We start from the raw sequence: 13,001 nt of genomic DNA on the forward strand, positions 1-13,001 counted from the left end.
ACGAGAGCTGCGGGCGGGGGGGGGGGGAGGAGGAAGTGAAATATTTAATGATGGTGCTAACCCGAATCCATGGCAACCGCGCATCAACAAAGAGACGCTTCTGCGCAAAGGAGAAATTGGCGCTTATTGCGGGTGGAAGAGGGAGGCCGAGGAAGTTTCTGCTGCTGAGCCAGAGTAGCCCATCTTGGTGGGGAGAAAGGGAGGGAGAGAGAGAAAGAAAGAAGGTGGGTGACGACAGTTTTTAAAAATATTTTTCGTATCCTTAAATTTGTATTTTTTCTGTTGCGAACTAACCTGGTATTTTCGGATGAGGGGCGGTATACAAATTTAATAAACAACAATCATTCAAGGGCTTCCTATTTCCTGCACCGAACCTGGGCTCCAAGCCCTGTTTCCGACAGCTGTGAGGCATAAATGGTGCAAACTGAAGGAATAATTAGCCTAATTGTAATGCAGTTTCTTCCCTAAAAGTGTGTGTGTGCCTTGTGAAGAGAAACTTTAACGTGCAACGATAAATGCGTGTCATGTGTATGGATACAGCATTACACGTGTGCGCTTAAGCCTTTCCCGGGGCACCAGGTGGACTGCAGTCATTTTGCCATTTTGCCCTTGCTATTCTTCCAAGGGCTCACAATTGAATTTGTGCTTCTTTTTTTACATGGTGCTTTTATTGCTTTATGCCTAATAAGGTACAACTAGTATTTTATCCATAGGCATTTAGGATTGTGGCAAAAGTTCTTTCTCAGCAGGTGGTGCAATTCTTTGCAAGCTTAAGTTTTCCCAAGCTTGGAGGTTGCCTAAGGATTTCGTTCTCCTATGCTTTATTAATTATCTATATAAACCTGCTGGGAAGTTTGGGTAGAAGTGTCATCAATATGCAGATGACACTTAGCTCTCCCATACTTTTCCATCTGCTTATTGCAAAGAGGCTGTTGAACTTTTGAATTGGTGTCTCAAGACTGCACTGGTTTTAGCAGATGCTTGTCTGCATCGATATTTAAAAGTCTGGATTGCTGAGGTGCCACTGTAGCCTTATGAGGCTTTGCCCTCGGGTGGGAAAAAGTATTGCATCCGGGAAAGGGAGATGGGAGTCAAAACAGACACTCAAGGAATAGTTTCAGAGGAAAAGCTTTATTTCTACCATCCATGAACTGGTAGAATGAGCAAGTGTGATAACTCACAAACAAGCACGAGTTCACAGCCATTTGCACAGAGCATATATTCCCCTTCTAGTTCCCTCCCCTTTCTCCTCCTCCTCAAGAGTCCTCCCTCGAGTTCCCCTGAGCATGAACAGAAAGCTCCTGTCTTGGGACTCTTTTGGACTCTTCCCAGGAAAGGGGGTGAGAAGCCAAGGGGTTGAGGAGCCTTGCAGTTCAGCATGTCCAAGATGTTGCAACTGAATGAGATAAAAGTCAGTTTTCAGGCTTGCTTTGAACAGAGCCTATTCATTAGCTTTTTGAAGCCTTCTCGTGCTGATAAAAGTAACATTTTGCCTATGCACAGCATCTTGTGAGAAAACAGAGGAAAACTTTAGCTGTGGATTTTTAGAAGACAGAAAAGGAATTTTGGACAGTTTTGAGGCCTGGGGTGATTATTGAGGGGGTGTGTGACTTCGGGCCTAGGTGGGGTCACCTGTCCTCACCTCCTTTACCACAAAGTGCTTCAGTGGTCCCTGTTTTGATTTGTGTTGCCTCATACAGATCCTGCCAGGTTTCTGAATATGATGCACATCCCTAGTAGTTTGTTGCTGATCAGTATTTGGAAGACTTTTATATCCATAACATAAAAATCAACTATTTTTATCTGCTTAAACTGTGTCAGCATAATGAAACAGATAATAAATGGATTTTTGAAATCCAGTAATATATTAATGCTCATAAATCACATAAACATACTAATCTTTGCACATATTAATATATAAGATGGATTAAAAAACAACAATGAATGGAGGGAGGGAGAGGAAAGCAAGCATTGGAACAGCTGCACCTTCAGTGGCCAAAGGGATGGTCCAGGTTGGTCTCCCCCTTGTCAGGATTTTCCGTCTGGGAATGAGTGCATATTCCAAATGACACGTAGTATCAGCAGAGTGCTGTTTCCCCCCTCATTGTAATATTATTTATATTAGCACTTTTGCTTCACGTACATTATCTCAAGTCTTACAACACTCCATCTATATTTCAGATGAAGGAATGAGGGGCTTGCCTAAGGCTATGCAGTGAATTTGTGTTTGAGGTGAGGCTTGAGCCATTTCTGTACTTCAATATGCCCAATCCTAGCCTGTTATGTTTCCTGAATTACTTATTGAGACAAAAAGTAGGATCAGCTATGTACATACCAGATTGGTGGTCTAATTCTAGGTGTATGAGTGTGAGGGAGAGTAATACATCAGTTGGATCAGAGAGTCTGATAAAATAGATTCAAATGAATTTACTGCTGCTTCATCCGCTGTGCCAAAGAGAAACTAAAAATTCTGTTTGTACCTTAATTTGAAATTTGCTACTGAGTTCTGCTATCTGTTTAAACCAGTATTTTCAGCAGTAAATTGACAGTGATTGTTTTGGAAATGTCTTGAAAACTGACATGTATGAATCCATCTCTTTTTCTCTAGGAAAGGAAGGAATTTGCACATATTTTAGAGTAGCGGGGTTATCACACAAAAGTAAACATGCCTTCAGAAACAGGAAAATCAGACATGGAGAGGATTGGCCTCTTTAGTGAAATGGAATATATTTCTATTGGGGATAAATATGTCTCACCATTTAACCGTAAGTATATTTTTTTCTCATTTTACAATACTGTGTTTTTTCTTTCTGGGGGAAAAAAATCTTCAAAACTATGAATGGGTTATAGCAAGGAAAATAAAACAGGTATGTTTGACATTAACTCCTCATTACACATGAGAAATGTTTAAAAATTGCTTTGATGAATCCTTCACTGTGTAAACCTCAAATGTATAGAATAAAGGCCAACATAATTTTTAAAATTGTGCCAATGTTTCCAGGACACTGCATATGTATAGCAGCATGAGTTGGAAGCACTGCTTTGGTAGTAGCTAGCAGTAAATGTTAGTTTATTTGCCTTATTTAACCAATCTAGTTTGTGGCATGGGAGCTTGGGTAAAACTGCAGTGAAGAAGGTAGGATGATTGGAGAGCTGCTCCATCGTGCTGTTGGCCAGTTACATTAGTTCAGCCTATATGCTGAAGAATTGATGCTTTTGAATTATGGTGGTGAGGAGACTCTTGAGAGTCCCACGGACTGCAAGAAGATCAAACCTATCCATTCTGAAGGAAATCAGCCCTGAGTGCTCACTGGAAGGACAGATCCTGAAGCTGAGGCTGAGGCTCCAATACTTTGGCCACCTCATGAGACGTGAAGACTCCCTGGAAAAGACCTTGATGTTGGGAAAGATTGAGGGCACAAGGAGAAGGGGACGACAGAGGATGAGATGGCTGGACAGTGTTCTTGAAGCTACCAACATGAGTTTGACCAAACTGTGGGAGGCAGTGGAAGACAGGAGTGCCTGGTGTGCTCTGGTCCATGGGGTCACAAAGAGTCAGACACGACTAGAAGAATAAACAACAACATATGTCTATATATTGTAATAGGAAATGACAGTGGGTTTGTGGCTATTAGGCAGGATAGAGGTGTCCCAATGCTTTACAGAGGGTGCCACTAGAGTTCTGCATTGTATGCCACCACATAGAATTGAGAAAGTAGCCTCTATAAACTTCATCCACAATAATTGGGGGCTTTTCTTACAAAAGTGCTTGGATTGAAAGCAATTCACGCATTGTTGTTGTTGTTGTTTAGTCTTCCACTGCCTCCCGCAGTTTGGTCAAACTCATGTTGGTAGCTTCGAGAACACTGTCCAACCATCTTGTCCACTGTCGTCCCCTTCTCCTTGTGCCCTCAATCTTTCCCAACATCAGGGTCTTTTCCAGGGAGTCTTCTCTTCTCATAAGGTGGCCAAAGTATTGGAGCCTCAGCTTTACGATCTGTCCTTCCAGTGAGCACTCAGGGCTGATTTCCTTAAGAATGGATAGATTTGATCTTCTTGCAGTCCATGGGACTCTCAAGAGTCTCCTCCAGCACCATAATTCAAAAGCATCAATTCTTCGGTGATCAGCCTTCTTTATGGTCCAGCTCTCACTTCCACACATCACTACTGGGAAAACTGTGGCTTTAACTATACGGACAATTCATGCATACTTCTTTGCAATTAGAATCTTTAATAAAACAATAATAACTTCCATCTGGGTCCTGATTATCAGAGAGGAACTTTTCTTTCTTTACCAGTTCATGGGCAGTTTAACCCCAATTCTTTACCCCTACATGATGTTATTCTCCCATCTAGTTAAAATTCTTTTATATATATTGGGGAATGTGTTTTGAAGGCAGTCTTTTTCTGCTATTGCTTGGAAAAATGCCCTGTTCAAATAGAACCAGGACACAGTTGACCTTTCTCACTTCCTAGTTTGTGATAATTATGGTTTCTTGTTATGTCTGAATGAGGCAATCTGTGGTTTTATCCTGATCTGCCTGGACTTTCTGCCCCATCATCCTTCAGTTAAACTTCTGTATGGTTAACCAGATTCTAGGCTCAATAATTCTCAAACTAAGGGGCCCTGGGAATATTTTTGCAATAGCATTCCTTTTGGTGTAGTAGTAGATCTTTAGATTATGTTAAAATCTATTCCAGGCGTCTATTCCTCAGAAACAAATTACGTTCTTACAGGGGGAAAGGGTCAAAAATCTCTAATTAGGGGTTCCATATGGTCATATTACTACCCTCTACTTGGAGGCAGGGTCAGGGTCTTTAGTTTAGAACAAATGTTCACAATTATTACTTTTCAGCGCATCTTGAAGATATATAGCTTATTGTAATGTCTTATTGGCATAGATGTAGTAGCAGTTCATGCCCTAAATTTCTTCTACATAGTTCAAGAGTCTGAAAATCTGGCACAGATGTAAATATCTAAAAATTAAAACTAAGTAAAGCCATGCCCATTAAACCAAAACTGACAGCACTAACTTGTTTTAAAGGCCCCTTTAATGAAGCTGCAAGCAAGAACAAGCAGATGTTACCAGGGGGTAACAAAGAGAAGGCAGCTACCCAGGCAGGTTACTTTGACCCTGTATATGCAAGAATTTTTGAAGGTGAAAGCTATCTGAATCCTGTTCAGCTAAGGAGAAGATACCGAATGGCAGAGTCAAAGAAAAACCTGAGCAAACCCTTCCTTCCTAGTAATGGAGAGAAATATCCGTAAGTGCTGGGGAAAGGCGTTAATTTTGGTCCTCATATGGGTTCTATTTATTTTTACATGTTAAATTAAAATAACTTTAGAAACCTTGAAAGATTCTTTTGTTAGGCTTTTATTTCTTGCTAAAATAAATGTATTTACTTCTGAATTTTATATATACCTTTGGTCCCACAGTTTCTATGTCACCCTCCACCACTGTGCATCACATTTTTTTCTTTTCTATGAAAGGAGAATAAACAGCTAGTGGAATGGAAAATGTTCATGAGCACACAGATTAGTTCTTTCTCATAGAGGAACCAAGGAAGCATGCATGCCTTGGGCTCTAAATCACAGGCCAGGGTCTTGAGGGAAGACCTAGGTTACGGTAGGTCTTTCATTTAGTGATCCTGAAAATGAAGCAGTTCTTGACAGAGTTGGTAATCAGTAGATTAATGTGGCTTGGAGAGGAATATAGAAGAAGAAATGACCAATGTCTTTTACTCCACTGACACATGTGCCACAAATGCCTTTCCCCCTCTGGGGCTGCTTATTTTAATTTCTACAAACTTTCTCAAACTTCCCAGGAGCCATTTCTAGGATACAATAGGAGAATGCAGCTATGGCAGCCGAAGGCATGTGCAGAGAGATGAAGGGGAATCATTTGGAGATGGCTGTCTGTTGTCCTCTATTCCCACAGGATAACCCCAGGCATTAGCCCTTGTCAGGGGAAAAAAGGGATTCTGAGCATGATGGGGCCTCTGGTCTGATATAGTACGTTAATTCTTGCATTTCTAACCAAACCAAATATGAATATTAAAATGCAGCACTAAATAAAAAAAAGCAGCCAACCACTGGCAAATACAGATGTTTGAATAAGGTTTTGAGCATCTTGCAGTGCTATCCTATACATAACTACTCAGAAAAAAGTCCAACTGAGTTCAGTTGTGGTCACTGGGGAAGAAAGGCAGCTTATGTATGCTCATTTTTTTACCCTGAAACTCCCATCACCTCCTCAGTTGCTCCAGAGGATTGAGGGACCCTTTAGATCAGCACAGGAGGTGGCATAGATCGCTTGCCCCCCACCCTCTCTCTCTCTCTCTGTGTGTGTGTGTGTGTGTGTGTGTGTTTGTTTCGTTGAAAATAGCATCCCACTCCACTGATGAGAGCCTCTACTGAATCAACGAACCTTTTGTCCCAGGAGGGAAAACCTTGGACACAATACTTAAGGCAATATTTCTTAGCATAAGCTAGCAGTGTTTCAGTCCAACAACATTTGGAGGGCCACAGGTTCCTCATCTGTTCTTACATAATTAAGTTGCAAATTTAATGGATAAATATTTGCTTATTTGTTTTTTTATTTATTTCAGTTGTGGTATAGGAACCTACTATGGAACAATCGGTGGCCCATGTGCTTACTTCAGTGCGCAAGCAAAAGACAAAGTGCCATATGTTGCACCTGGGAAGAATCTGTATACCAATCCAGGGAAGAAGGGAACTGGCTACGGGTAAAACATGACATCAACTTTCTAGAGTTGTAATAGTCTCTGATATGTTTTCTTTAATTTTAGAGGCTTTTGAATGTTGGTGTCACCATTATTTTCTTTTCTTTACCCAGGTATGCAAATCTTACCATAGGTAAACCATACCCACACTCAGTGGAACTGTATGACACAGGAAGGATAAACTTTAAGGTAAAATTCTGTTGGATTTCCATTTAATTAATGTCTGTGAATAGAGAACATTACCCTGTTTCAGATGATCCGATCTTAGTTTGCTCTGTGCTAATGAGAATGTACATGAATCATATTTCTTTTGTAAAATGAACTAGTTAAGACTGTTAGCTCTTTGTTGTTTCAGCTTGCTGATTCAAAAATGGGAATTGTTCCACTGTAGCATTCTTTCTGTTTCATAAGAATTTTTATTAGTACTCTCTAAACGTTCATAGTTTGTTATCTAGTATCAGCAATGTGCTAGGTAGCAAGGTTTACAGCCCTCTCTGCCCCATACTGAGACCGACCTGATCATTTTGATGGATTACTGTCTTGGGCGTGTGTGTTGGGGGGTGGGGGATACACCATTAGAGCCCTCTTAGACCTAACATTGTAACCTGAACTCATCGTCTGAGCCAACCACAATATGTTTGAAATTAGTCTACTATGAACTTAAGCCACATCCCTTTTGGATATAAGCTGCTCAAGTCCTTTCTCAACAACTAGGAGATTTGGATAGTGGCCCATTGGTACAGTCATTGCCTTTGGGGCCCATTTGTTTGTCCCAGATGGAACTACTGACATGAAGCCCTACTATTGGGGGGAAACTGAAAGGTGTTGGGAAAGTGGAAAAGCAGGGAAATGGGAAAAAATCCATTTACATTTACAAGCATTGCTCTCTGCTTCCTATTACTTCAGTAAGGGTCATACCCTTCATATATCTAGTTTGCGTGGTTCCTGTGTGAAGCTTTTGAGGAATATGATACTGTGCCAGCAACCCCAATGATTAATCTGAGGCAGTCCAAAGCTAGGCTGATTATTCTTTCTCCTATAAGCATTAATTATTTGGATCGAGAAGGAAAGATATCATTTCCTCCATTCTGCAGCTCTGCCATGGTACACATTTCGTACAAATCATGTGTTAGCCTTCTGATATAACCCTTTAACATGTACCATGGATTGGGACTCTGTAGCCCTCCAGAGGTCTTACCTGGGCTTATTTTGTTCTGGGCTTATTCTGTATACCACCTTGATATCTAATTGATGAAGGGTGGTGTTATTATCAATGGATGGATGGATGTTGTTGGCTAGTGGTTTGGGATGGTGAACTACAGGTGTCCCACTCCTGACATGTTCAGATCGCTAATGTTGTTACACATCTGCATCTACTTTGTAGCATTTATTGCATTATCATCTCAAACAGTGCAGTCCTGTGCATGTGTTTGTTCAGTTTAGTAAGACTTACTATCAGATAAGTAAACATAGGATTCCAGCCATAAATTATTTCCTAGTCATTCCCTATTGAAAATAATCTTAATTAGAAGTACTCAATGTGATATCTTTCCTCTCTGGTTTACACAGAAAATGAGTGAAGAACACCACCGTTTGATGAAAGGTGGAGCTTTCAAGTTGAATCTTTACCCACGAGAATATTTTGATGTAAATCCTTACCATGATGACAAACCATTGCCACCACCAAAGAAACAACCCCCGCCAGCACCAGTTACCCATCCATTTAAGCCAACTTCTCCTGCAAAGAAGGTGCAGTTGTTCTCTAAAAACGTTTCTTCTTTGTCATTTAATTTTTATTGCAGACATTTTCATTTAGCTAGAAAGAGAAGATGGGTGTGATGGTTTACTTTTGTTGCAGTTTAGAGAGCTATTTTGAATGGTGGAAACATAAATAAGTTTGAAAAATTGTTTTTACAATTATTTATTTAATCAAATGGCATTTTGTTTAAAGGTGGTGCTAAGAGTAAGTGGGAAATATCCACAAGTCCTGAAGTGATTTGTTGTTATTCTTCGGTCTCGTCTGACATGTTTCTAATTTCTTCAGCTCTTTCTTGAAGGTGCTAATATACAAAGTAAACTTATTAGGGCTCCAAAGTTTGATACATTAATCAATGGAATTAATAACATTTGAAATTGATTAAAATGGTGCTCCCAGTAAATTGAAGAGCCATTTTTAAAAAATAATAATACCAATGCTAATTTTTTTAACAGAATAGTTTTTTTTTTTTAAAAATGCAGCATTATTTTATGAGGCATTCCTCCTTATCTCTTACATTGGATGTAATGCCTTTTCTAAGATGCCGTAATGACACTTGTGCATCAGTGTAAAAAAAAGTATTTTTCTTGCTTCATAACTATTTGTTTTACTTATGTGCTAATTTAATTAATCAACTAAAAGTTAAACGATTGACTAAGATTTCTTTGGTGACGCCTGTAAAATGTAGTGGAGTAAAGATGCAATTGAATGTACTTACCCAGGAGTTAGCTCCACCTAACAGAATGGGACCTACTTCTAGGTAGCCATGCAAAGTACACCCGCTGAAATTCACTCTTGTGCACAGCTTTTGGGGATGAAATAGGATAAATGTACACCATTTTGTGCTGCTTAGGACTGTGATAAGCAAGTTTTCTGTGTAAGCATTTGGGTTTTGGCTGCCTAGTTATTTACATAATACACTCTGTTTCGTGAAATAATATTTCTGAACTGCTGCTTCAGGCTCTGTATTTTTGTGCGAAGTATTTTTGTTACCAACTTATCAAAATTCTTTATCCTTGCTTTCCAGCCTGGGGGCATGAAAGCAGGCACATTTGATCCTTATCCAACCCATTCCGTAGACCCTTACATCGTTAAACAGGCAAAGCCTGTCACAACCAATAAACAAGGGCGAGTATTTCATCCTTCTCCTGGACCGAAGAGCAGACCAGTAAGAAGTATTATGTCATTAAATGTTGAAAAGTAAGTATGACATACCTTTTATTACTTAATGTTCGCGATAAGTTTTGCTGCGGCTTCTTTGAGAGGCGGAGCAAGGTGGGGGCAGTGGGGGTGGCCCACCTCGGGTGTCATCCTTGAGGGGGGGTGACATCGTCGCGGGTGGCACCCCTGGGACGCTCTCTGCCGCAGCGCACCCCCCTGGGAAGCTCTCTGCCACTAAGCACCCCCCCCCCCCCGGGACGCAAGCTGCCGCCACAAGCTCCACCTCTGCTTGTCCCCATGTGGCATGGTGCCCCCCGCCCCTATGGGTAGTTTGCCCACCCCTGGGCGCACCGCCCCAGGTGTCCAAGAGGCTTCTTCCACCACTGGCTTCCTTCTGTCGGAACATAACTCTTACGTACTGAGTTGAATAGGATCCAAAATGCAGCAGTCTGTTCTAGTTGGTCCTAGAACAATAGGATTCAGAATGCAGCAGTCTGATTGGTCCTAGAACAATAGGACCCAGAATGCAGCAGTCTGATTGGTCCACAGGAGCCACCCAATCCAGCTCCAGGTGGAAGTGACTTCGCAACCTGATTGGCCTACAGTAGAATCTTGGAATTAGCCTATCACATGGGGCCCATTGTGTAAATAATGTATATAAAGTAGACATTCTGGGGGAACTTCCATTCCTCCTCACCACTATGAGCTGAATAAAGAGCATGAAATCCACTCTCAACTCCGAGTATATTTCAACAACATTCTCTGGTCTGGAATCCATTCTTCTTATTTGTGGGAATTTTCTTACTACTTACTCATTGCTGTGGGTAATAATACTTCAAACATACTCATGGGCACTTTGATCTATTTTCTCTCCTTATGTTCTAGATCAGGAATGGGGAGTCTCAATTTCCTAAAGCTGAATGCACCCCTCTAGATTTCTATCTGGCTCCCAGGAGTCATAGAATCCTAACAATTGGAAGGCATCACCAGATGCCTGCACATTAATTATTTGCTTCATAAAATATGGCTTGATTTAAACTGATTTTAATAATAGTGGCTGTAATATGAAGAGTGGTTACGATGATTCCATTAGGTCTGTTTGCCAGATATGCCACTTCATGTGTTTTGGAGATCAACTTCCATATAGGCCTTAAAAAGTGGGATACAAATCTAATGAATTTGTGCCTCTAGTACTGCAAGTAATATGAAGACCCTTTTTAGGTGGGGTGGAGGAATGTGCAGGTTGCCAGTTTACCTTCTCAACAGATAAATGTAAGTGAAAGGAAGGTATTGTTAGCATTATGCAACTGGCTGAAACTGTAAAGTTTCCTTCCTTCCTATTTATCTATCTATCTATCCATCCATTCACCTCTAATCCAGGGCTTATTTCAGTGGCCTGGAATGCAGCTATGGAGAGGTTCATTGTTTAAGACAATTTCACCAACTATGGGAAAATAGTATTATATCAAAAGTTGCATAATACTCTATATTATTAGTATTATTATTTTTAAAAACACCATAGGTTTTAAAATGAAGAATAGAATATGTTACTGACTACTGTATAAGCTCTAGTTTGATGCGTTAAGATCTTGTTTGACAATGAAGAGCTTATGTGGGAAAGCCAGGGTGAAGAAATGGCTATTTATCTTAGCAAAATGTCACAAATGCTCTGACACTTTTCTTTCAAATTTGAATTTCAGATCATTAAATGCAACCAACTACACGAATCCGCAAGTGATGTCATATTAGCTGCACCAAAGCAAGGTGAATGAACTTTTTAGATACTGCAAACAGTAGCATTTTAACAGCTTAAGGGTGTCTGAAGCAAATAAAAAAAATGTGGGAAATATGTCAAATATGGCTATCCTTTGCCAAAACTGTTTACCACACATGACGATGTTTTATGAATATATTCTTTATATATATAAAGAAATAGATAATATATTTACAAATAATGTTTATAAAATGTGAAGTATATTTTGGTATAAATGTTATTTTGATTGTATGTAGCACTAGCAAAAATAAATACTTGCACTTGATGAACCTCAAGCTTATGTCCAACCATTTACAAAATCTTGTTATGGACATCTAGTCTGGTCCTAGTTAATAGATATTGATCTACTAAAAGCTATTTCGTTGGGTTCCTAAACACTCTCGTATGGCTACAAGAATGCAATCTAGGGTATAGGCATGCAGATAAGGGCTGGTTCTGTGCTGTGAGACAAAGGGTGATATCCATTGTGAGTCATTCTCAGAGTAGGCCAATTGAAAACAATGGACACAAGTTAATTGATTTTAGTGGGTCTACTCTGAGTGTGTCTAACACTGGATATCACGTTCTCATATTTTTCAAAAAATTAAGAGTTTCTAAAATTAAAGTTGAAGATTTAAGGAATATCTGGGAATCCAGATCCCCAAAGCCTCTTTCCCATGGTTGCAACTCCAAAAGCTCCACGGTGAGAGACTATTCCAAGTGTTCCATTTCCTCCTTTCTTTTGCTATCATGGTGAACCTTTAAAGTCTGCAGATCTCTCTTCCTTACCCCCCTATTCCAATCTAGACTAAGGTTACCAATTTTTTTTCAAAGAATCCAGTGGCACTTTTTTTAAAAAAAGAGAAAAGTTATTAAAAAGTTATTTTTAAAGAAAATTAAGAAGTAATATCTTCTCTTCTGTGGTCTCCTCTGTCACGCGGCCTTCCTCTGGGCCCTGGCCTGCTCTCTTGAAGCGCTAGCCACTGTGGAGTAGGCTCGGCGACGTGTCCTTGTCCTCCTGGTGCTCTCCTACCTCTGTTCCTCAGCGGTGGCAGCGGTGTGGCAAAGTCAGGGCTCCTCTCTTTTTTCCTCCTTCCTCTTTTTCTCTTCCTTCTCCTCCTCCTCTCCCCCTTCTCCCTGCGTTGGCTCCGGGGTTTTCCTGGCCCCGGAGCGCTGCTGGGCAGTCGGGCGGGTGCTCTTGCTCCCAGCTCAATTTGGGTCATGGTGTGTGTGTGAGCGGTTCCCCGTTGATGCGCCGGGCGTCCCCGGTTCCCCCTTGACAGTGGCGGCGGTGGCAGCAGCAGTCTCAGCAGCCCAGAGCCAGTCTGGTAGTGCAGTTGGCTCAGGCTGTCTTCAGGAGCTGCTCGCTGCTGTGGCGCCTGCCATTTTGCCTCGCCAGAAGTCCCTATATGATGTGTCTTGTGCCGTTGAACCAATCATGCAACATTCATTCTCTACTAATAAATCTACAACACTTAAAATATAAATCCGGGGACATTAAATGAAATCCGGGGACATTCCGGGGACAGATTTTGTCTGGGGATGGATTTGTAAATCCGGGGTCTGTCCCCGGGAAACGGGGACATC

At 40.9% G+C, this 13,001-nt stretch overlaps 1 protein-coding gene across 2 annotated transcripts; it reads left to right on the top strand.

The window, feature by feature from the left end:
* The first annotated feature begins 32 nt into the window (after nucleotides 1-32).
* Nucleotides 33-11,704, top strand: CFAP96 (cilia and flagella associated protein 96). 2 transcript variants are annotated; one of them, XM_028744822.2, is made up of 9 exons: nucleotides 33-224; nucleotides 2,182-2,232; nucleotides 2,609-2,765; nucleotides 5,046-5,265; nucleotides 6,610-6,747; nucleotides 6,858-6,933; nucleotides 8,314-8,493; nucleotides 9,528-9,700; nucleotides 11,362-11,704. In XM_028744822.2, the coding sequence occupies exons 3-9, from the start codon at nucleotides 2,666-2,668 to the stop codon at nucleotides 11,408-11,410; spliced, it is 936 nt and encodes a 311-aa protein (XP_028600655.1). In that variant the 5' UTR covers nucleotides 33-224; nucleotides 2,182-2,232; nucleotides 2,609-2,665; the 3' UTR covers nucleotides 11,411-11,704. The 2 variants fall into 2 exon arrangements, with proteins under 2 accessions (XP_028600655.1, XP_028600656.1); XM_028744823.2 differs by lacking the exon at nucleotides 2,182-2,232.
* The last annotated feature ends 1,297 nt before the right edge of the window (nucleotides 11,705-13,001 follow it).

The sequence above is a fragment of the Podarcis muralis genome, chromosome 9 (assembly GCF_964188315.1).
Source record: "Podarcis muralis chromosome 9, rPodMur119.hap1.1, whole genome shotgun sequence".
NCBI lineage: Eukaryota > Metazoa > Chordata > Lepidosauria > Squamata > Lacertidae > Podarcis > Podarcis muralis.